The following is a 26,173-nucleotide window of genomic DNA, read 5'->3' on the forward strand; positions in this document are numbered from 1 at the left end:
TTTAAAGGCAATATAAAAATCCTAATAAAGTTGGTAAAGTTTAGAGTACTACTCAGATACTGCAACATGATCTGTATAAGGGGGAAAAAAGAAAAATCAAACTTCTATAAATGAATGGGATTTTGGATACTTATGGTTGGCACAGAAAACAGAATTTTGTACTTTCATCGGACATTTTTACAAAGAAAATGTCTCAATGATCATGTTTTCAACATCATTCTTCATATATATATATATATATATACACACACACATATACATACATACATATATATATACATATACATACACACACACACACACACACACACACACACACACACACACACACACATATATATTATTGACTGGGGTGATGCAGAAAGCCACAAATGAGAAAAGGACACTAAGGTTTTAATAAGGGGAACAAAAGGTTGTTTTCACCAGTATAGATTCACATTACAGTACACCAATATTGACAGCATTCTCTTGTCTATTTTTGGTACAGAAGATGGTATCTCTCTACATAACCTTGTAAGGCTTCAGTAACTAAAACATAAAACAAACAAACAAAACCCCCAAAAAACAAAACAAAAAACCCAGCCTATTAGTTTACAGTTTATTTTAAAAATTCTGAAAGACACTGCAAGTTCTAAACTTTTAGTAGTGCTACCCATACACAACCATCTGGTAAAGAGCCCAGTAAAAGAGCCTCTTTTCAAGGAAGCTTTGCAAGAGTAGAGTTGTGCAATATGGATGTTTCTTACTACAAGAAAAAAATTATACATGGCACATTCTCATTCGTATTTTGTAATGTAAAAAGTTACAAACATACCTAATCAAATAAATAATAAAAAAAAAATTTGAATGTATTTGTTAAGTATCCTAGAACCACTACATAGAATAATGGCAACTTTCACTCACAGATTATTTACATGGTAATACCCAGTGTGGGTACACTGCTACAAAACTCAAAACAGAAGGAGTAAACTTGAAATGTTTTCCATAATAAAGATCTAGCAGCATGACTATCTAATGCTGTTTTATCCTGATTGCTTCTGAAACGTTCCTTTTTAGTCTGTGTCTTCTTCCAGTTCATAATTGTCTTTATCATAAATATCTTTTACTAAAAGAACCCGTACAAGCATATTTTCCAAGGTGTTTCGGTCCAGTGAAGTAGATGTGTACCAGACAGGGCTATCTGTAGAACTAGAGCATTCTGGTTGCAAATAAAAAACATCCATTCTCTGATTAAGATTCTGTGGACTTTGGGAGAAAGGAGAAAGTCAATTTTACAGTATATATACCAAATTCCCCACAACGTTTGTTTCTTCTCCCAAGAACAATTCTGTTACTACTAACCATATTATGTGGTCAGATCATGTCTCATTACTTACATTAAATATTTTACCATTAAGATATTTTGAAAGTTAATTTCTGTATAAAAGATTATTTTCCCACCAATTTAAATTGTTATTTCACTGAATCCAAAACACCATCAACATAAACAATATTTTTAATCATTTTAATATTGCCACTAAACAAGTAGAACACTGCCAATTATAATTTTAAGATGTATCAATTATACATGCATCCCAGTTTCAGAGATACTAAAATCTGGAAATTGCATCTTAATATTGATGAAATATAGTAGCTCATACATAAAAATACCCAATAGCATTATACAATAGAAATTTAACTTTTAAAATCCCAACAGCACTGAGGTAGGGATTTCCAACTAATAGTTACTACCGTCGGAAGATCTGACATGTCTGCAGCCAAATAGGGCCACCTCAAACCACTCTCAGAAATATCACTAGTATCTGTAGATGACATGATTAGTTCTTAAGAGCTAATTTGGGGACCTAACTAAAATTTTTAAACCTGACATAAGAAAATGAACTCTCAGTTCATACTAACCCTTTGAAAATTAAAAGAGTACATATATTAAAACAATGGACAAGTATAAAATAATTTATGATCTCTAAACATTTCACTGGTTTAAAATTTTCTAAACTGTTGTTGGTATTAGATTGGGGGGGGAAATGGTGGTTTAGTTGAAAAGTATAATACTTTCAGAACACCATGTAAAACCTTCTTAAAGGAATATTTTCTCTTAAATGTAAGGATTTCATTTTCATCTCTTATCTATTCTACCTTTGAACATACCTTTTCACCAGGGGGTGGGCAAACTATAGCCCATCACCTGTTTGTGTCAAGTTTTATAACACAAGAAAACTGTATACTATAAATACTACATAATGGGCCAGTGTAGGCCCATTTATTTATATATAGTATATGGCTGGGTTCTGGCTATAACAATAGAATGGAATAGCTTCAACAGAGCCTCTATAACTTCAAAAGCCTAAAATATTTACTATCTGACCCTTTACAAAAACAATTTGTGCCTATGCTTTATATAATTACTGGAATTGCTGTAATTTCAAAGATGACATAGAAGTAGTGATTTCACTAGAAAATAGTTTCTTAACATATGCTTGAACCTTAAAGTATAAAGTATAAGCTGGGTATTTTATAATAATGAGACTTACAAACATTACATATGAGTGAAAAGCGAGACAAAAATCTAAAAAAGAGCAGTGAAAAAAGTCACCTCTTGGTAGTGTTAAATTCAAGGCAACTAACCTATACTACCATTTAAAAAGTTAAATATCATTAACACTTACCTTTTAGACAAGTAGCATTCAAACATTCTCACAGGACATCTAGAAGGATTGGCTGTATTTTCAATTTGTTCAAATACTGGCTCATCATCTTCATGTTTTCTTTTTCCAGTAGTAATTTTATCTTAAAAAATAAAAATTACATGAACTTCCTAAGACTAATCTTGAAGAAAAATAGTGCTATTCACTCCTTATATCTGTTATACCAAATATGTGGCTTCTGGTAATTCACGATTTTTCAAACAAAATGAACTAAGATGTCTTATGAAGACAGAGTTTGTCTGACTTTATGAAAATGGTACCCCTTAGATTCTCAAAGTGACCTAGGTGGTCTTTACTAAGGCAAAGTTTGGCTATCCCTGCCACAGACAATCCGAAAAAAAAAATCTGTCACACTACCTTCATTATCTGTTCCACATAAGGAAGACACTCGGTATCGAAGACATGCTTTGTTTTCCATTGTTAAAGGATTTTTTTTCCAGTGCCTAAACACAGTGCCAAAGGAGAGTCTTAAGTGTTGTTCCACTGTTTTCAGGCCAAAATACTTAGTGTTAAAGTAGAACAAGGTATTCAGAAGAGCTACTGGAGAGTGTGATCCTAGTTGTTTTATCCTCCAGAGATAATCTTCTTCAACTCGAGAAAATATTGACCCTTAAACAGAGAAATATTTTTTTAAAATAAAGATCACTTAATCAGCTAAAAAAAAAAATCAAGTTAATTCAAGAACAAACCTATTTCAATATTCTACTCATACCTGGTCAAAAATAGAATGAATTTCAGAATTACCTATGCAGTTCAGTAACAAAAGAGGCTAGGGGAAAGAAATCTAAGACCACTGAGCTAGCACCTCTGGAGTAAGGGACTGGGTGTTTGCTTCTGTTCTTCTGCAGGACAAGCCCACACAACAGTCAGAAAGAAAGTTAAACCTGCATGATTGCTGGGCAAAAACTAGGTGACATCCATTCACAAACATGTTTTCTTCACACATCTAAAACGACTTCTTACAGAAATTTGTATCACAATAGCCACTGCAGGGCTTAATATCCAGTTTCTTACTCCAGAGAAAGTAGGTCACATTTATTACAAAGTTCTTCATAAACACTAGTTATCAACTACATTCATTTCTAATTCAACAAAAGATGAACAGATAAGTTCATGAATAAGTAATCTGAAAAATATGCTAATTTAATCATTTCCTAATTATTTTTAATATACTTTATGAAAAAATAAATCCCAGTAGCAAGTTAGCAACACTTTATTTTTAATTTTTTAATATTTTTAAAATTTATTTTTGAGAGACAGAAAGACAGTGTGAGCAAGGGAGGGTCAGAGAGAGAGGGAGACACAGAATCTGGAGCAGGCTCCAGGCTCTGAGCTAGCTGTCAGCACAGAGCCCGACATGGGGCTCGAACCCACAAACTGTGAGATCATGACCTGAGCTGAAGCCAGACACTTAACCAACTGAGCCACCCAGGCGCCCCAGCAACACTTTTATTTAAATGGGGATTACCTCCTTAAGAACCAGAATACTCAGAAGGAGACACAAATACATTAGTACAAAAGTTACATTAAAAACTCTCAATCCTAGAAAAAAAAAATACACACACATACACACACACACATAAAGAGCATTACCATCTGGAAGTATGCTTGGTTGCCAACTTCGAAGTATCTTATTCAATTCTTGCTCAAATGTCTGGTATCCCGGATCAATAAATATGTTGTCTTTTCGATTACTACCACACAAGTACTACAATAAAAAAAAAAGTTTCTTGAAGGAAAACCAGCTTATTATAAAGAGTGAATATATACTTATACTCTATATGTCTTAAGAAAAAAAGAAATCTTACATCTTAAAAATAAAAAACCACAGGCATACTAACATAATACAACAGGAGAGATTACCGGCTTAACTATATATCTAGAAATCATAAAGAATCAAAGTTACCAATTACTCTTTTGCTTAAAAAACTCAAAGCTGAAATACAAACCCAAGAATCCAGAATGTAAGAACTAGGAGAAATCTTCAGTCTGTCAGATAAAAACAGAGCATCTGGCTCCAATGTTCATTATATAGAAGATGGAGAAAACAAAACTAGATTTTCAAGTAAGAGTAAAAATCATTATGAAAGAAAAATTCTGAATGGTGCGGACGGGATGAAATGTTACTCTGTAGATGTCTGAGGAGCTCTACTAGCACTCTTTGTTAAGGAATGCTTTTTTACTGACTGCCTCTCTTAAACTCCTGTGAGTCAGTACAAATTTGACTCTAACAACTTACTATGACAAATCTTAACAGTGAGGGTTGTTAAGAAATGATTTAAAAACTAAAGTTTGCAAAGTCCATCTCCAGTGGAATCTAAAAATAAAATAACGTAGAAGTTAAATGCATGGCAACAAGAGCACAAAGGGGCAGGCGGTGGGGAACTGGCACAGCTGTAAGGCTCATACATTATACATAAAGTGGTACAATACTATTTGAAAGTAGACGATAAACTAAAGATCCATATTATAAATCCTAGGGCAACCACAACAAAACAATTTAAGAGGCAAAAGCAATAGTAGAGATAAAAGAGAATCACAGAAATGTAACTAATTCAAAAGAAAGCAGAGGAAAAAAAAAACCAAAAAGAACAGATAAAACAAATAGAAAACAACCAAAACATTTTCATCCAATGACAACCATGATTGCACCAAGTATAAAATATCTAAACCAGGGTGGCATATGAGAGCAAAATTGGTCCAGTGCCTATTTTTGTCAATAAGGTTTCCTTGAGGGGTGCCTGGGTGGCTCAGTCGGTTAAGTGTCCGACTTCAGCTCAGGTCATGATCTCACAGTCTGTGGGTTCAAGCCCCACATCAGGCTCTGTGCTGACAGCTCTGAGCATGGAACCTGCTTTGGATTCTGTCTCCCTCTCTCTCTGCCCCTCCTGAGCATGCTCTGTCTCTTTCTCATAAGTAAACATTTTAAATAAATAAATGAAGTTTCCTTAAAACACAGACACAATTGACATTTGCATATTGCCCAAGTCTGTTTTCACACTGCAGTGGCAGAGTTGAAAGGGTACACAACATACCAGTGTGGGCTGCAAAGACTAAATAAAACATTTACTATCTGGTTTTTTATAAAAAGGGGGGGAAATGTTTGTTGGTCTAAACATACCAAGACAAAGGTCGGTCAATTGGACTTAAAAAAAAAAAAAAAAAAAAAAAAAAAAAGCCAGGCCAAACAATATGCTGCTTAACAAGAAACCTACTCTCATTTTTTTTAAAGTAATCTCTACACCTATCATGGGGTTCGAGCTCACAACCCCAAGATCAAGAGTCACATGCTCTTCCAACTTAGCCAGGTCCTCCAAGACACCTACGTTAAATATGCAGACGCAGATAAATGAGAAGTAAAACAATGAAAAAAACCCAAAAACACCATATAAGAATCAAAACTCAGACTTGTATATCTTCGTCTGAACTGATCTAATGTTAGTCTTGCTAGTCAGAAGGAAATCAGTATAATTTCAAAATGGTAGAACAAAAATTTGTAATTAATGCCTTGCAAATAGGATGCAAACCCAGTGCATGGCAATCAATGAAGTGACAATGTCAGATCCCTCTCCTACTGTTGGGTTAGTCATAGGGCAGGAATTCTATAAAAATATCTACCTGGAAATTCTCAATGTTACTGGTTAAAATACAGTATCACAATTCAACCTGTTTAATGGGACTATAGTTTTTTAATGTAAACTCGATGCCCATTATATAAAACTGCATAAGTGAACTCCTCATGTTCAGAACAGCAATTTACATCTTTTGTTCTTCCCATAATACAAAATGAGAGAAATAATCCTGAAATAATTCTCAGCCAAAAGTCAAGCAATAAAGGAGAAAGTAATTTCATTCTTTTTTTTTTTTTTAAACATTTATTCATTTTTGAGAGACAGAGCATTAGTGGAGGAGGGGGAGAGAGAGGGAGACACAGAATCCGAAGCAAGCTCCAGGCTCTGAGCTGTCAGCACAGACAGACTGGGAGATCAAGACCTCAGCTAAAGTAGGACGTGCAATCACCCAGGCACCCAAGCAGGAAATAATTTCTATGTAGGTTCAGAAACTTAACAATAACAAGCCCAAACCTACCATGCTTCCAACTCCACTCTACTGCAAGTAGTGCCTAAATGTTGCGCTTTTCTGGCAATCCCTGGTAAAGTAAAAGATCTGCTGCTCTTATTGTTACATAAGGAATGACGATATACTTTATTAGTCACTGCTGTAGTATTCAAAGCAATACTATATTATGGTACAGCCATTATTTTCCATGAAGGCAGTCCCAACTTACAAACATCTAATCTACACAATTTACAAACACCAAATCTGCCCCATCACCAAGGCCCGGTAACTCTTGCTTTTCAGAAGCAGAGTAGAAGCCGTCAAAGACAGCTACACCCAGGAGAAAATGCGGTGATGGGCCAGGTCTGTCTTAAGAGTATCAATCTTTTTTTTTTTTTTTTTAGGTTTATTTATTTTAAGAGAGAGAGAAAGAAAGAGAGAGAAGAGAAAGAAAGAGAGAGAAGAGAAGGAGAGAGAGAATCCCAAGTAAGCTCCTCGCTGCCGGTGTAGAGAACCATGAGATCATGACCCGAGCTGAAATCCAGAGTTAAACACTTAACTGACTGAGCCACCCAGGTGCCCCAAGAGTAGCAATCTTAATAAAAATTTTTACTAAAAAATAATTAGTAATTACAGAATATTTGAATTAATAAGTATTCTGTTTCCAAAATATAAATTCCTTTATAAGGGCTCTGGTTTCTCACTGTATTTAGAATGCTTTGGAACAATATTTGAGAGAACTAAAGATTCACAGATAATTTTGAAACCACTGCAGAGTATCATTAAACAAAATATAATGTGATCTACACATATAATTTTATTAAATTTCTAAAATTAAAAAGTTATAATTAAATATTTTATTTAACCCAGTATATCTAAGTTTATTTATTTGTTATTTACTTATTTTGAGAGATAATGCAAGTGGGGAAAGGGCAGAGAGGAGACAGAATATGTTTTACATTTTTAAAATATAAATTCTTACAAATCTTATGTGTATTTTATACTTAGAGCACTTCTTATTTCAGATGAGGTAAATTTCAAGGACTCTGTTTTCTTATGGATTTAAATGCAAAGCAGCACATTGGTAGTTATCTATTTACTTACACAGAAATTCTGGCAGTGGTATTTGAGAAGCAGAGTAGAAGTCCTCCATAACACAGTTGAAAATCATGTGTTTTAGAAAATATGTTCAGCCGTTAACATGTTTAGACATTAATTGTCACTAATACAGTATTACGTAATGATAATGTTTTAGAAAGCTAGCTAAGCAAAAAAACCTATTATATGTAACATTTATAGAGTAATGAGTAGAGAATAGAAGACACTCACCATTTGCAGGCTATCAGACATATTTAAGAGATTTTGCTCACAAGTGTCCAAAGTTGGTTGTCTTATAAAATGCTACTTGCATAAAGCTTCATTAAAAACAATGTAAACACAACCCACCATTAATTCAGCTACAAATCAGCAGCTTTGCAAAATAATTTGTTTCAATAATATTATTCCAACCCTCAGCTGCCTACCTCCAAGAAAAAAATATATCAAGTGTGATCTTTAAAAAAATGTTTAAAACCTTTTCATGTTTCCACCTGGATAAATGATGTCTAAACATTTTATCAATAAATACAGGCCCTTTTATTGTATGACTGTTACCTACTTCATGCCCCAGCCCACCCCAACAGCTCTCTACACTTTACATTCTACATTCTAGCCATGCCAAGCAGTTCCTGGAAGACTGTGCCCTGGTTTATATTTTTCTCTGTTCTTAAAATGCCTTTGTTCTTCCCTAGAATATCTAAAGTTCAATTTCAAGATCTTAACCCTTGTTCTATTTTCCTAGATTACATCCTTAGAATTCTACTTCTGTGCCACGGACATACCATTCCATGAGAACAACAGTGTCTAAATACTATTTGTGTGTTTCAAATCCTTGAGCAGAACGTATTGTAGCTTTTAAGTCGGACTGCTTATCAGATTCAAAATATATGAGCTATATATATACTCAGGTGAGCTACTTTGGATGTCTTCGTCATCCAAAAATGGTGACAAGAGTAGTAAGGGTGTTGAAAGGACTACATGACATGTCAAGTAGTTAACACAGTGCACTGAAATCAGTACATAGTCAAAAAAAAAAAAAAAGTAATCTCCAATGTCTACTCCAATGTTCAGTGTTCAACATACAATAAACACTTAACTAAGGTCTCCTGAAGAAACCAATGAAAGAAGGATTAGCAAAACACTAAATGTATTACACCACTGTTATGAAAAATAAGGCAAATTCTTATGGCTCTTCTAAATCAAATATTAAATATGTTTTTAAATGTTATATGTATTTTAATAGAATTCAAAAACTATATAGAACTCAGATTAACAAGTTATAAGTGAGTTTACTCTATTTTTTAATTTAGTAAATACAGTTCTAATTCTCCTTTAAAAAAAGTAATTCCTCTAAATAAGAAATTTTGAGAAAATTTTTGGAAAATGAGAATAACTGTCAAGAATAAACAAAGAATTCTCACAAATGGAAAGAGATAAACAACCCAACAAAGTGGAAATTCACAGAAAAGCAAATTCAAGTGGCCAACAAACATAAAAAGTTCCTCAATCCTTTTTGGGAAGCAATCTCGTGATAGCTTTTAAAATAAAATATATGTTGAGGCACCTGGGTAGCTCATTCAGTTGAATGTCCAACTCTTAAAATTTGAGCTCAAGTCATGATCTCCCAGTTTCGTGAGGTTGAGCCCTGTGTCAGGCTCTGCACTAACAGCATGGAGCCTGCCTGAGATTTTCCCCTTGTTTCCCTTGCTTGTGTGGGTACACTCTCGCTCTCAAATACTAAGCTTTAAAAAATAATAATGATAAATAAAAAAATAAAAAAACTAAAATAAAAGCTTTTCTTATGATCTAACAGGAATGCCCTTTCAGAAATCTTCTATCATAGAAATAAGATCTTTAAGATCTTTAGGACCAGGGCACCTGGGTGGCTCATCAGCTAAGCATTGAACTTCGGCTCAGGTCATGGTCTCTCAGGTGTGAGACCTGTGTTGGGCTCTGTGCTGACAGCTCAGAGCCTGGAGCCTGCTTCAGATTCTGTGTGTCCCTTTCTCTCTGCCTGTCTCTCTCGAAAATAAATAAAACATTAAAAAAAATTTTTTTCAAGATTTTTAGGATCATTATGTAAGATGTGGGGAAGAAGGGGAAAGAAGGTATACATTGTTTATCTAGAATAGCAAAATTTTATGAAACAAAGGGAATGCTCATCACTGTTGAAATGACTAAATTAAATGTGGTATTAACTATACATACAGTTAGGTCTGTTCCCGCTGACTTAGAGGGACTGCCAAAATATGCTGAGACACAGAAGGAAGGAACCTATAGCACAGAAGTATTTTATATGGCTCCATGTTCTTAGTTGACTATTATATCTTTTGCCATATTCATGAAAAATGCAGAGAAGTATACACATTTAGCTGACCATGATGTGGTAGGGAAGATTAAGGGAAAGGGCATCCACAATACCACGGACAATATATTTGGTGTGCGGGGTACATGTTCATATGTGTAAGATAATAGTGTATGAAAGAAGGATCATGATTGTAGGATCTCATATACTTTTCTTTTTAACAATAACCATTAACCTTATACAATCAGGGGGAAAATCAGCTACTCTGTTTGTGAGGGAGAAAAAATTTTTGCTGTGCTCCCCTTTCATACAATACTAGTTAAACATCCATAATTACATTTGTTTTCTCAGTATGCAGTACAAAAGTGACTACCTATTTACTTCCAGTGTTCACAAGACTTAGTTCTCACAACTAAAGGTGTTATTCTTTCAATACACAAATCTAAAAAATCCTACTTATTTGACATTATCTTTGTTCACATCTTTGTTTGATGTGAACAAAATCAATTAATGCAACAGAAAAATATGCACTCTTCCAAAAATAGTTTCTATTTCTCTACACATCCTTGAAGTAACATTAAGTAGCAATGATTCCTGTAAAGTATATTTTAGATAGCTTATCTTTACACTGAGGTTTAAGATTATTTTTAAGGGTGCTTATATATAGTCTTTTACAAAATTAAATCAAGTCTGTGGAAATATGTACAATGATGAGAATAGTAAAAAAAAAACTTCTTTTAGTTGTGTTAAAGAACCATTCTAAAGGTTATTAGTTCAGTAGTAAAAAAATTTTTTGAGGAAACATTTTTTAGTAAAATGTAAAGAACCTGTTTAAAAAGAGGACATACTGACATATGCTATAATATGGACAAGCTTTGAAGACACACTTAGTGCAAAACGCCAGTCACAAAAAGAGCAATATTGTATGACTTCACTTCTACAAGATACCCAGAGTAGCCAAACTTATGGAGACAGAAAACAGAATGATGGCTGCCAACAGCGGAGTCAGGAGAGAATGAGTTATTGCTTAATGGGTATAGAGTTTCAGTTTTGCAATATTAAAGAGTTATGGGGATGGATGGTGGTGATGTTTGGACAGAATTACAAATGTACTTAATTAATATCCCCGACCTGTATATTAAAAACAGTTAAAATGGTTAAGTTTTATGTTATGTGTATTTTACCACAATAAAAATAACTGGGGGAAAAAAAGAACCAACTTAAAGACATAATTTATAACCCCTTCTTATGCAATCCATTGGGCTCTCAATTCTCTAATAGTATTTGGAGTTCTAATGTTTAAATAATCCACTCAATAAAAAGCAATCCAGAGATTCAATTTCCTGTAATAGGGTTATAGGGAAGCCAGCCAATTCTCTTTACTTAAGGAAAATGAAAATATTTTTAAAAATCTGTGGAATGCAGGTAAACTAGTTGATAAAGGAAAATGTAGAGCTTTAAATGCTTTACTAGAAAAGAAAAGTAGTCTAAGTAAGACCAATGATCTTAAGCTGGAAAAAGGAGAACAAATTAAGAAAAGACATAGAGATCAGAGATTCCAAAGAAGAGAAAACAGAAAAACAACAAGAGAAACATCAATGAAACCAAAAGCTGGCTCTCTGAATAGATCAGTAAGAGAAAACTGATCAACTTGTAGCTAGATCAGCAATACAGGCAAACCAGAGCCCCACCCCATCAGGCCCAATCCCACAGCCATTTGTTTTTCACAATGTGTAAACTAAAGGCTATATTTTTTATGATGATAAATAGTTACGTTTTTAAGCTGCTATCTACTTACCAATATCAACCTAGGCTAAAAAATATGTGACAACTTTGATGAACTGCACAATTTTCTTTAAAGACAAAACTGCGAAAATGAACTCAAAAGAAACAGTGATCTTAAATAACCCTACAGAAGTTAAATGAATTGACTTAGTAATTTAAAACTACCACACACACACACACACACACACACACACACAAATCCATGGTTTCACTGGATTCTGTCAAACACTTAAGGAAGGAATAATACCAATTCTCACAAATTCTTTCAGAAAATAGGAGAAAGGGGATTGCCAGGGTGGCTTAGTTGGTTGAGTATCTGACTCTTGATTTCAGCTCGGGTCATGATTCCAGGGTCGTGGGATGGAGCCCTGCACCAGTGTGGAGCCTGCTTAAGATGGATTCTCACTCTCATTCAATCTCTTCCCCCCCCCCCCCCCCCCCCCCCCCCCCCCCCCCCCCCCCCCCCCCCCCCCCCCCCCCCCCCCCCCCCCCCCCCCCCCCCCCCCCGCTTTCTCTCCATCTCATGCTCTGTGTCTCTGGAAGGAAGGAAGGAAGGAAGGAGGGAGGGAGAAAAAAAGAAAGCACTTTAAAAAAATAAAAGAAAGAAAGAAAATAGGAGAAAAGAACACCTCCCAATTCATTTTACAGGGCCAGTGGTTATCACCAATGCCAGGGAAAGACATCTCCAGAAAATCTATGGAGCAGTATAGTATCCTCCGTGAACCTCTGCAAACTCATTAACAGTAAATTAGCATGTTTAATCAGCAATATTTAAAAAAGATAATATATCATTATCAAATGCAGTATCTTTCAGAAATTCAAGGTTGATTTAATATCTGAAAATTAATTGATATGCCATTATTAATAGAATAAGGGAGAAAACCCATATGATTGTCTCAATTGATGCAGAAAAGCAATTGACAAAACTCAGTAACCAATTATGATAAAAACTCTCAGTAATAAAATAAAAAGTTAAGAAAAATTCTCAATTAGGAATAGAAAAGAACTTTCCTGACCTGGTAACAGGAAACCAAAAAAACCCCACAGCCAACATCATCCTTAATGGTGAAGCATCTTTCCCCAAGAATTAGAAAAAAGGTGAGGGTTTCCGCTCTCATCAATTACTTTCAAGGTTGGGAGGGGGGAGGAGGTCTGACATCCCTAACCAATGTAATAAAACAAGAAAAAGAAGACATGCAGATTGGAAGGGAAAAGGCAAAACTGTCTTTAACACCACCTATCAAAACTAATTATGAATTGGTACACACAGAATATAAGATAAATTTTATACAGAACCCCAGAACATACCAAAAAGTAGAGTTGCAGTGAAACAACACATGTAAGAGCCTAGAACTCTATCTCTTTCCTTCCTGCTGAGCTCACTTGGAAGAACCCTAGTATGTATGCTCTTCTACACTTTTACAGATGATTGATCTGAACAACAGAACTATTTCTAAGTGATGATATAAATGTTCTTTGTTTAAAAAGATTGTTCCACCATCATAAATACATACACACAATAAAAAGCAGAGGAAAACTGGATATATAAGTCTATTGTGAATGAACTAGTTGTTGACAATTATCCAGGTCAGTGAGTGCCTACAATAGGGACAGCATGGTATAAGACACAATTCCTAAATGCTCTGAAGAGTCTTTATTACGTAATAAGTAACTTATTTTGAAACCAGACAGTTGAGATGGTTTCACCTATTTCCTACTTTTTTTTTTTACTCCTAGGTATGATTTAGGAAAAAAAAAAAAAGCGGGGGGGGGGGCAGGCAGTACACACACAGCTCTATAAACCCTGAGCCAGAACCACTGAGGCCAGATATGTTTTGGAATTCATAACTTTTTGGATTTTACAGAGGAAATACAGGGCATGTACATATTTACATGATATTCCTAAAAGTGGTCTAGGGAAGTACCCTATATTTGCTTAGAAACATTATTCTATAGTGAATTATATAGTTAATATTCTGTAGATGATCAAACAAAAGTGCATTAAATAGACAATAACTCCACAACTTTTCAACTCAGGTTTTACTAACAGATGAGTTTTTCTGAAAAACTATAGAGTAAAATCTAGTTTTCAGGGGTTTTGGGATTTGGAATGGTGGATGACCTATTACCATCGTCTAAATATGAGGCTAAGGTACGTACAAATCTATCAAAGAAGAATAAGTAAAAGTAAAACCTACTATATGTATTTTTAGGTTGTTACTTCAAGTATCTGACAGGCCTTGAACATACCGTAATTCATAGCCATGTGCCACTTTCCCACCACCACTTATTTACATCTTAGGCAAATTTCTATCCTGAAGAGAACACAAGTTAAAATATAAATTAAGACAATTCTAGTTTTCTGAATAATTTATTTCAGTTATCTACACCTGTTAGCAGCATAACAGTAAATTCTCGGCAAATAAACAACACTCTACATAAAAAGAGCACCTTCCTATAATTTATCACAGCTAAATTTACATAGGATGTCAAGCTAGGATCCTTCCTAACCTCTGGGCTCAAACCTGAAAAATTTGTCCGGAATTACAAGTCATCACCTAAAGTTGATATTTACATCTATTATGGAAAATAGACTCAATCAAGATTCACAGATATGTGGTTTATTTAAAATCCTAAAGAATGATCTTCTGTTATGATTCCAAAGAATCACAAGTAGTTTACCTATATGACAAGTCAGAAACATCAGAAAGAAGTATACAATTGAAACATATCCACTACCTGCACACATTTTTCTGTTTACACTTATATCAGTATGGATCTATATACACATATACAGATCATGCCGCAGAATGTTAATTCATGTATTTGCAATTTTAAGGAGGAAATGAAGCCATGCCGATGATCACATATATGGTAACAAATACACAGCTTTGCTGTCAGAAAAGATAGATGCAGGAGTCTCAGGTGGTGTGGCCCTAACTCCAGTTTCCACATAAATTGTTTTTGGCTCTGGTACAACAGTTTTTGAGAATTTAAAGATTTTTAGGAACATTATCTCATTATAACAGAAACACTTATATAAAAAGTAACTAAGAAAACCCTTTAAAATATCCTAGTATTTTCAAAGTAAATTCTTTTTTGTCTTTCTTGGCAAGCCAAGAAATCATTATGTTCTATAAAGCTACCCTTAATATTATTGAAACGAAACATTTTTCTCTTCCAAAACTACCATAACAACCTTTTTTTAAAAAAGTTTATTTACTTTTGACGGGGGAGAGGGAGGCAGGCCCAGCAGGGGAGGGGCAGAGAAAGAGAGAGGGAGAATCCAAAAGCAGGCTCCAGGCTCTGAGTGTCAGCACAGAGCCTGATGCAGGGCTTGAACCCATGAACACTACAAGATCATAACCTGAGCCAAATTTGGACACCTAGCCGCCTGAGCCACCTAGGCTCCCCTACTGCAACAACCTTTCTTAATTTACATTATATCCAAAAGTAACCATCAAACTACTAACCTCCTGTATTCCAAGGCAAAGATAATAGATGCTGTCAGGTGCGTAACTCTCTCCATTTGGCCGTCGGATTTCATTGACAAAATGGGCTAATCCATAGTTAAGCTCAGCCGTGGTGTGAGAGAGCAGATCCTCTTTCAACTTCACTGATTTAGCTAAAAAGAAATAAAACATTAGTAATTATTATTATTTCTTAAGATTAAGAAACCTTATTAAGATTAATAAACTTTCTGAATTGATTATATTAGAACTTAAAAGTAAAACGAAAGCTACATTTAAATGTACTTAAAATATTTTAAGCTACATTTACTTTTTTTTTTTTTAAAGTAAAGGTAGTTAATAACAAAAATCTTTATTTGAAATAGGGTGTAAAAGAAACAAAATCAGAACACTTACAAGATTTTAGCTCATCTAATACCAGAAGATCTTCATCAAGTTGCCTAGTTTTGACCCAGTGTTTCCATGCATTTATGCCATACGTATACTTGAAAGGAAAGCTGCATTCTGAATTGTCAGAACTGTCATCGTGAGACTGGTATTCTGATACAGCCTTTCTCTTGGCTCCCTAAATAGGAAAACACAATTGTAAAATCTTCTTGTAAAGAAAACTGTATTATTTCATGATTTTACGAAAGCCATCTCTCAACAAATGCAAATTAAGAGAAATAACATTTATTTATATGCTTAGGAATATTCCAAAATCTGAGAATAGCTACCTATAACATTACATGAAATATATCTCCAGAAATGCCATATTTCTACATAAACCACTTTGTATAACAAAATCGTAAGAACTCCTGCTGTGAGAGTCACTGATAAGAAAATTAAGATATAATTAACAAATTAATAATCTGAAAAGGGTTCTAAACATTAAGGTAAGAGAGAAATTGAACTTTTCATTGATTCCAACTTAAGGGGAGTGACTACTCTGCTCCTTTGACTTTCATGTTGGCATTATTTACTATATAAAAGTTTTAAATTTTGAGGTAGTACACCTAATTCACCTATTTTTTCCTTCTGTTCCTTGTACCTTTGGTATCCTATCGAAGAACTATGCCTAACCCAAGGTAATGATGATTTAGTCCTAGGTTTTCTTTTAAGAGTTTTATAATTTTAGTTCTGACATTTAGGTCTATAACCCACTTTGAGTTACTTTTTGTGTGTGGTGCCAAATATAGAAGTCCAATTTCATTCTACTGCAGGAACTCACTCCTTTTTCAGTTCTTTTCTTTCTTTGTGGGAAAATCTGTGAAAGTCATCCTTTTTGTTTCTTTTGATCTTGCTTTATGTTGAAAATCAGAAATATGTAAAGTCGTTGATAAAGTACTTTTAAAAATCATATCTGTTAACATTTAGATCGGGTCTAGCTAAACAATTACATGGTCCAGCATGTTGTACTTTGTACTAGCATGCTTAAAAAAGACCAGATATTATAAAGCGTCTAACTTCAGTCTCATCAGAAATAACAGTGGAAAAAACAGATCCCTAGAAAATAATTTCAGTACTTGGAAAAGAACTGAGTTTAATTTTTTAGCAACTATGTCAACCTTTGGTTAGGATAAAATTGAGAAGAAAAATTTGGGGCGCCTGGGTGGCTCAATCGGTTAAGCATCTGACTTCCGCTGCAGTCATGATCTCATGGTCCATGAGTTCGAACCCTACATCAAGCTCTGTGCTGACAGTTCAGAGCCTTGAGCTTGCTTAGAATTCTGTGTCTCCCTCTGTCTATGCCCCTCCCCCACTCACATGCATGTGTGCATGTTCTCTTTCTCTCTCTCTCAAAAAATGAATAAACATTAAAAAACAAATTAAAAAATTAAAAAGAAAATTAAATAGCAGTAATATTCAAGTTCATTACAAGTATATGAGACATTTTTATTACTTAGAAAATTAATTAATTAGACATTAATAACTCTTAAAGTCTTTTTACATCTAAGGAAAAACTGTCTTCCCATATTCTGAGGCACAACTGTGGATCGCTGTATCCCTGCCCTATAACTAAAGAGGTATCACTACAAAGAGATTGTAGCTGAATGCAAGAATACTATTAATTTATACCTTTTTTTTAGATCGTGGTCTAGGCTGTTCCTCATATTCTTCTCCAAACACAGGTGGTAATAAAAATTCATTTTCCATATCAAGTTCCTCAGCAGCTAACAATCAAATAAAAAAACCTTTGATTTCCAAATATAACAGCACAGGCTAATTTTACATAAACACAGCCAACAAAGAACTAATCACAGAATATAAACAAACACCTATAGATGGGGGGTAACCTGTGCTACAGGGAAGGGTGAATAGAGAATTGTCTACGACCTCTGATACACCCTATTCAGACTCATAAAACACATATATAATGAATAACTATGAACTTTTCATGGAACTGTATAATATCAGAAAAACTATTACAACCTGTAATTTAATTCTAAGATCTAAATGGTTCTCAGTACAGGGGCACCTGGGTGGCTGAATTGGTTAATAGTCAAACTTTTGGTTTCAGCTCATGTCATGATCTCATAGTTCGTGGGATTGAGCCCCACATCAGGCTCTGCACTGACAGTGTGGAGCCTGCTTCAGATTCTCTCTCTCCCTTTCTCTCTGTCCCTCCCCTGCTCATGTACTCTCTCTCAAAAGAAGTAAACATTTAAAAAAATTAAAAAATTACAAATAGTCTCAGCACAAATGTTTCAACATATCAAATCTTTCTCAAAATAAAATGCTTTACATTATTTTCTTTTAAAACATTTATTTATTTATTTATTTTGAGAGAGAGAGAGAGAACTCTCTACTGCCAGTAAAGAAGTCAAAGTCAGAGGCTTAACCGCCTGAACCACTCAGGTGCCCCAAAATGCTTTACATTCTATGTGTGCTTACTAGCCATTAATAGATTATGACAATAATAAAAAATAGAATACATTTCTTTTATAACAGAAGACTTGAAAATAATTGCTTCCCTTTGAAGGTGAACAAAGTCTTAAGAAAAATATTTTATTTAGTTTTTTAAAAAAGAAACAGTTCTAGGGGTGCCTGGGTGGCTCAGTCAGTTAAGCATCTGACTTGGGCTCAGGTAATGATCTTGTGGTTCAGGAGTTCGAGCCCCACATTGGGCTCTGGGCTCTTAGCCCAGAGCCTGAAGCCTGCTTCGGATTCTGGGTCTCCCTCACTCTCTGCCCCGCCCCTGCTTGTGCTCTGTTTCTGTCTCTCTGAAAAATAAAGAAACATTAAAAAAAAGAAAAAAGAATAAAAAAGAAACAGTCACTTCTTTTCCTTTTCTCTATTTCCAAAGATTTCTATAATGAATTACCTAGAGAAAGATTTTCTTTTTAGGCTCTAAGAAATTTTCTTTACGTCCCTGCAATTGAATCCTATGCCTCATTTCATAAGTTATCTGTTGAATTTTGTTTAGTTAAAAACAAACAAAAAATATAAACAGTAAAGACAATAACATGATCATTAAATGGTTAAAGATCATAACCACAGTTATGATTCCATAACTAAATTCCATAACCATAGTTCACATTGAAAGAATAAAACAGCATATAGCATTTAAGTACCTCTGGGGAAATCTATTTCGATATCCAAATCTGGCTCATATGGTACATCAGGCATACCAGACTGTGTCTCTGGGTCAGAGTTCTTCAAGAGATCTGAACCAACGATGTCTGTTTCAATAATTACACCTGTAATCAATTTACAATATTATTAGAAATCAAAACACCTATAGTCTGTATATTTAATCTGGCAAACATATATAAACAATATATAAAGAAGAATAAGTACATGTATTAATATGTCATGAAAGGAAAAGTTACATGACTACCTTCAAATGTAAACTACTATACATTTGTTACATAATCATGAGTAAATGGAAACTTAATTCTTTTAAGTTTGACTGCCCCTCTTTAAAAGTTACTTTGATAGTAAAGCAATTCCAGTATGTATATTTCTAAAAGCAATCTCTTGTCAAAAATAAACTAATGAGGGTGGATAACTGCAATTTTCAACACTTTTTGAATTGTGACCTATGTTCATTCAATTACAACTGCTTTCTAACGTTCTGCTCAGTTGCTTTCAAACATTTTTGTATTGTAACCCACAGTAAGATATGCATTTTATCCATTTCAAGGTGGTGACAGCAGACAGAAAGACAAACATAGACACATCATACACACACACGTTTCACAAAGCAATGCCCTTTCTATGAGATTAACAGTGACATTTTTCCCATTTCAAAATCTTCCTTAAAAAACAAAACCACTGGTTGTAACAAAGTCCTTCACAAACAAAGTCACACTATGAAATACAGAGAATTTATAATGTTTCTATTGTACATGAGGGTAAAGGGAATTGGGCAGCTCCTGGTTGAAACAGGACTCTGGGTGATACCAGAGGAGTAGGGTAAGAATAAATATCCTAAGAGAATCATCCATGGCATACTCATCATATATACCATTTGGCCAGCACTGCCCTAACTATAAGCCCTCTTTCAGATAACAGTTCCTTTACTAAGTATAGCCTCCAAACAAATTGGGGATTACCATTACAAAAGAAGATTTTGGATCATTATGAAAGGCTACTACAAGTTGTTTTTGTGTCTGAGGTAATCCATTAAAACAGGAAAAATTCTGAGTTACTTAATTTTAGAAGTCAAATCCTATTACAATTAAAACAGGCACCATTCAAATTCCTGCTTGAAACCAGTCTTGATGGCAGAGCATGTGGCTAGCTAGGGTATGGGTCTCTTGAAATACATTGTTGCTACAATGCTTCCCCCATTCCTCTATCAAGTTGAAACCGGATATGCTCTGGAACATACTGGAACAATTGTAACACTTATTGAGAACCAAGGATACACTCATTCACAAGGCCAAGTAAGGGTGGCTCACTGTTGATGTTGGCAGCTTCTGTCCTCCCCTCATCTTCACCCATCATATCTGTCATCGTAAGCAGCTCTGCATCGAGAGGATCTGAAGAAACTTTGCTTTTCAGCTCAACTGCTGCAGGGATCTTTCCACTGCTGTCCAATGAGGCAGGCAGAAAAACAGGAACCGGCACCTGATTAACCAAAGTATTTACTGTTAAGTTTACTCCACATTTAAACATGATTTTTAGTGGAGCACACAGGTCCTGACCTCAGGGCTGTGGTTTGAGCACTATGGTGGGTACAGAGATCACATAGAAATAAAATCTTTTCTTAAAAAAAAAAAAAAGATAATTTCCCAAATTAAAAATTATTGTAACACATGATCTTCTTTATAATACCACATGAGATAAAAGCTTGAGGGGAAAAAAATACACAATCAAAACTAAGATATCAACTGTAACAGAGAAAGCCCAGAATACAAGCCAGCTACTTTTTAAAATAAACATTAAAGAAAAATAAGTGAGGTACTTCTGCCCCTCAGAGGGCTAGGACAGCCAAGCTGTGGCATAGTGTCTTAAGAATTACAAGTGTTTTAGGACAAAATAATGTAATGATAATATATACACTAAACTCTATTCCGTGTTTCAGTTTTAAACCTTACAACTTTACAAACGGTCTCTAAAATGAACTCAAAAATGAAACACTATATGCATAAAGCAGATGCAGACATTGCTAAACCTCACTTTGAAGAATGAACATCTACTTAACTGAACACAGAGCAAACACTGACAGAAAGTCAACAAAACCTAAGTTAACTGGTCAAAGTGAAGACTCAACCCTCTGCTGTACTAGCTTCACTGAGACAGTACTTATGACAACACTGCTCTCCCATCTAGGGCCTGATCCACTGCATACTGGAAAGAAGGTCAAGTCTGACTTACAGGAACAGGAACTGTGGTAGGAACAGGAATATTCTGACTGTACATGTGCATAGGTACTGGGATGTACACAGGCACAGGAATAGGCACTGGAACATATTCTGTCTTCCAATTATCATCTAAAAATACAAAATGTGTTTAAAGAGCACTTATGTATCAACACTCAATGTTAAAATAGTTCGGTAACAAAGAAATATTTAAGTGCCTCAGTTCCCACGTAAAAGAAATTCCCAGTTTTCACAAAATTAGGTAATGTAAAAGCAACAAAACTAAATATAGTCTTTAACTGTACTAAAGAAAGTAAAAATAGAATTTAGGTTTATTTTTTAATACAAAGAAAACATCCTTTAAAAATGTTACATAGTTCCAGATATCCTATTAGATTCCCCTCATGACCCCTGCAAAAATATTTATGTAACCAAAAAACTAGGCTACATTTACGTCTCATAGAAACATGTCTGTGAATGGCTCCGTCTCACTCTGACAAGGAGACAGAACTGCTAACACCACAGGTCACTCTTAACACAATGATCTCGGAGGGAACATGTAACTTTAGTGAATTTTAGCCCCAAGGAAATCATTAATACAGCTTTCACCTGTGACGTAATATATATTCCTTTAACACAGATTGATTTTCATTAATGACTTTAAATATTATGCTGTATTCTCAAGGTAATATCTAAAATTGGATAAGCAAAATCATCAGAAAATGACAAAGTTACCAAGCAAATACATTCCGTAGACTATTATTTGAGAAGAGCATGAATCTCGGTAAGTGAGGTGTTAAGTACAGGGATGTATAGAAGTCCAAATTTTCCTAAGTTACCTGTCTGACAAGATTTGGTCTGCATGTGAGGTTTACAATAAGTAGCTTTCGTCATTGTTAAAGGTTTACAAAGAACGGCTTTGTTCTTCATCTCTTTGTTAGGTGTTGGAGAAGGGGGTGGAGCTGAACCCTATAGAGAAGCAAAGGGAAACATTTTATTTTTGCCTCTAATTTTTATTACATCCTGGTGTTAATGAGTATCTAAGTCATGTGGAGGGAACACACAAAAGTGTAAAAGTATAACCAAATTATGTTATTGTTACTATGTTTACCAGTCTTAATCTGAAAGGATCAGTATGAATCTATCCTAACTACAGACAAAAATGTAGTAATCACTATTCTATAGAACTGTTTGACCTTTAATGGAGAACACCAGCATATTTTTTTTTAAATAAACGTAATAAGACAATTGTCACTTTTACGTAAAAAGAAAAAGAAAGCAAGGTTGTTAACCTGAATTTTGAAAATAATTAGGCTCTTTTAAATTTATCTGAGAAAAAGAAAAGTTTAGTTATTATGGCCATCTGATACATACTAGTTCCTTGTACAGGATAAATACCTTATCAACTATTTTTATAAACTAAATTTACAATACATTTATATTTTATAAACTAAATTTTAAAAATTAAAAAAATGGTGAAAAGAATTACCAAAAATATTATCAAACTTTAAATTGTATATTCTTATATCTCAGCAATTGCAATTTCAGAACCTTATTCTAAACAGACTCTCAGATGTTTTCACCATATTCACTGTAGCATTATTTACAATTGCGAGCTACCCCCCCGACATTCACACAAATAAAATCTAAAATAAGCTTATGATCTGTCCATAAGGGACTAAACATAAGGTACTCTCCATACCTATTGATAGAGGAAAAAAGGTACAGAATATTTGAGGCATTCTAGACAGTCACCATGAACACTACTGAACCATTGCTCCAAAAGGAAATACGAGATTAAGTTCCTGCAAGCTTCTGGTCACAACATCAATGCACAGTCTTGTTTCTGTTGAAAACACCCTTGATTTCACATACATTTCTTACAAATAATTATATGCAGATTCTTTATAGCACATTTGTAAGTACAGCATTTTTGTGTGCTGTACTATGATTACAGACCCACTCAGTGTACACACACACACACACACACACACACACACACACAGATGCAGTACACACCACACAGTTCTCATACTCATTCCTGTTAACACATTCTATATATTATACACTAATACAAATAAAGTCCTATGAAAAAAACCCAAAGATTAAACATTTAAAGTTTTATAAAAACATTAACGTCTTACTCTTAGTGGACCTGGAGGATGTACAATGGGGCAGTGCACTGTGTGGTTAAACCTCTCAACCTTTGGCGTGCCCATAAAAACCAAGGGAAAGGTTGATGACAATTATTCTGCAGAAGAGGAAGAAGTCGATGAGGGTGACATGGTGACATCTGGCAGTTCTACCTCAAGAGTTTGGCTCTTGCAACTTGTTGATAATATCAGCAACTTTCCCTCCCAAACTGGCTTCAAAAAATTAAGTCAGCCATGTCTGCTTAACTTTTCACCTCAAATCTTTTAAGCATCTTGATGTAAGGGCCAAACACAGTGGTGCTTAAATCTGAGACTTTGTTCAAGCAGAGTCACGTTCTTCCATGTATGTCACTGACAATTTTTCCCAAGGCAGAATTCCATTCCAGTATTTTGGCCAATTCTTAGGAGTCTTTGGCTTACTTTCGTCACTGAATCTGATGCCTTTATGGTCTTCTCCAGGTCTTCATCGGTGGGCTTTACTGCCTTCTCTACCAAAACTTCCTCCACATCTTCTTCCTGCATGTCCCCAAAACCTTCTTCACTTACTTGGTGCAATACACATTACGTTTTTAACACTTTTTATTTTCTGTAACACTTCAAAGACTGAAATTTTTCAACGCAGTCTGGTCAAACATTTATTTCCCCAACAATTATTCACAGTAGCCTCCTTGATGCTGTCCTAAGCTGTGGCAAAATAATCACATTGCGTATGGTGACTGACTTCCAGTAATCTATCAGGGTGGCTTCCTTGTTGGTGGGGAGAGCCTCGAAAGCTTTCTCGTGACGTAGGTCTTGAAAGCTTTTAAGCCCTGATCGAGGGGTTGAATGAGACACTCAGAGTTTGGGGACATAAAAGGAACTCACTGAGATAGATGCCTTTTTGAGTTCTGGAAGGCAATGGATACTATCCAGTAACAAAACCTCAAAGGCAAGGTTTTCATTCTGGAAACCACGTTCAACCTCTAGGATGAAGCAGTTGGGAAAACTGATCCCAGAATATTTTAGATAACCATCCATGCATTTTGTCCCACCTCTGATGGGCTGGCATACAGTTCAGTCTTTTCCCTGTAAATGGTCATGGATATGGGGCTGTATGCACCATGAAGGATTTACACGTAAAGTTACTCCTGGCGCTGGCACACTATATCAAGGTTGTATGGTCTCTCTAAGTGACTTCAAGTCAGAGGCTTTGGAAACCACTTGTATTCTATGGGTTCACTTGCCACTGACCTTGTGAAAGCAAGCCAGTCTCATCAGTGCTGAAAACCTGCTTGTCTGGATATCCCTTTTTCCTGTATTACCGCTTAGCTGGTGTTCTTTCATAGCAGCCTGGTCCTGATATGCAGAACCCACCTTGCCTGCAAGTTTGACATCCTTCATACCATTTTTCCTTAAAATGGGTGAGCCAGCCAGCAGTAGGCAAGGAGGTTTAACACGTTCCTGATCCTAGGAAACATGTCATGAGCTCAAAGTGTCACAATACTATTTCATTGTTTGTTTTTTAAATTAGTCCTAAGTCCATGAATCCATAAATAGTCACCATTCCTTCTTTTCCATAGCTTCACCATGCACTATAGGTTTTATTTTAGCACTTAGGAGTTTTCTCATCTACAGATTGGTGAATTTCTTACTCCTTTTCTAGGTATACCATATTGTTGATTCACGAACATTAAACTCACTGTCAACTGAATGAAGCTCACCTAACACACATTACTTCCTCTGTTAAGGCAAAGAACAGCCTTCCTGTGCTTAGAACACTAGCTAGCACTTTAGTACTATATTTAGGGGATCTGTTATAAAGCAAAATTACCAATAAAAAGGACATAATATGAAATAGGTGGTAGTAATGAGACTATGAAAACGACACCTGTTTACAGGAAGAGCTGACAAGATGGGAAAGCCTTGCCTTGTTCCACCTCAGTAGCAAGATGCACTTCAGGCAGCTGCACGTCTTTGAAAGCGTCATGGGTATTGATTTATGGATTACAAATATATTTTTTAAAAATGTTTTATGTTTTATTTATTTTTGAGAGCGAGAGAGCACGAGCAGAGGAAGGTCAGAGAGAAGGAGACACAGAATCCGAAGCAGGCTCCAGGCTGTGAGTTAGGCTGCTGAGACGCAGGGCTCGAACCCATGAACCATGAGATCATGACCTGAACCAAAGCCAGATGCTCAACGGACTGAGCCACCCAGGCGCCCTGGATTACATTTTAGAGAACAGGCAAATTTGCAAATATGAATGAGGACCAATTGCACTTAAAATGCCATTACTGTTTAATAAATTTATCTGTGCATATTTAAAGGTGTGGAAAGATATAAATTATTAAAAACTGTTTTCAGGGGTGCCCGGGTAGCTCATTCAGTAGAGCGTCTGACTTCAGCTCAGGTCATGATCTCGTGGTTTGCAAGTTCGAGCCCCATGTCAGGCTCTGAGCCTGCTTAGGATTCTGTGTCTCCCCTTCACTCTGCCCCTCCCATTATCATGTTGTCTCTTTCTGTCCCTCAATGATAAATAAACATTTTCTTTTTAACTGTTTATGGTCGACATCTCACTAATTACAAATAATACATTTGGCCACAGAGCTGATACTAGTGTGAACTTCTTCTGGATCCATCAGGATTTCAAACCACATAATTAATCAACTAAGAAAAAGAGCTCTGAACAAGAACCTCTGGAATGTAGTCCTAACACCCCTGCCGGGTAACATCAGGCAGGCAACTCAATCTCATGGCTCAATTTCCTCAATTGTAAAATGTGAAGAGTAATTTAACAAACAGTTATTGTACATCTACTAAATAATAAGACTG

The 26,173-nt window shown here is 35.2% G+C and overlaps 1 protein-coding gene across 8 annotated transcripts in view; it reads right to left on the reverse strand.

Annotated features, from left to right (window-relative positions):
• Positions 1-372: 372 nt before the first annotated feature.
• Positions 373-26,173, reverse strand: part of ZMYM2 (zinc finger MYM-type containing 2) — a 105,712-nt gene continuing 79,911 nt past the window's right edge. For 2 of the 8 annotated variants that reach the window (XM_029936998.1, XM_029936997.1), the window contains 12 exons: positions 24,595-24,810; positions 22,051-22,180; positions 21,228-21,343; positions 20,309-20,477; positions 18,977-19,102; positions 17,481-17,575; positions 15,819-15,987; positions 15,426-15,577; positions 4,299-4,413; positions 3,063-3,314; positions 2,667-2,787; positions 373-1,245 (listed from right to left, as the gene is read on the reverse strand). In XM_029936998.1, coding sequence (XP_029792858.1) covers positions 1,053-1,245; positions 2,667-2,787; positions 3,063-3,314; positions 4,299-4,413; positions 15,426-15,577; positions 15,819-15,987; positions 17,481-17,575; positions 18,977-19,102; positions 20,309-20,477; positions 21,228-21,343; positions 22,051-22,180; positions 24,595-24,810 — 1,854 coding nt within the window. In that variant the 3' untranslated portion in view covers positions 373-1,052. The other 6 variants (XM_029936996.1, XM_029936999.1, XM_029937000.1 and 3 more) reach the window with 5 other exon arrangements.

Source organism: Suricata suricatta, chromosome 4, assembly GCF_006229205.1.
Source record: "Suricata suricatta isolate VVHF042 chromosome 4, meerkat_22Aug2017_6uvM2_HiC, whole genome shotgun sequence".
Taxonomy (NCBI): Eukaryota; Metazoa; Chordata; class Mammalia; order Carnivora; family Herpestidae; genus Suricata; species Suricata suricatta.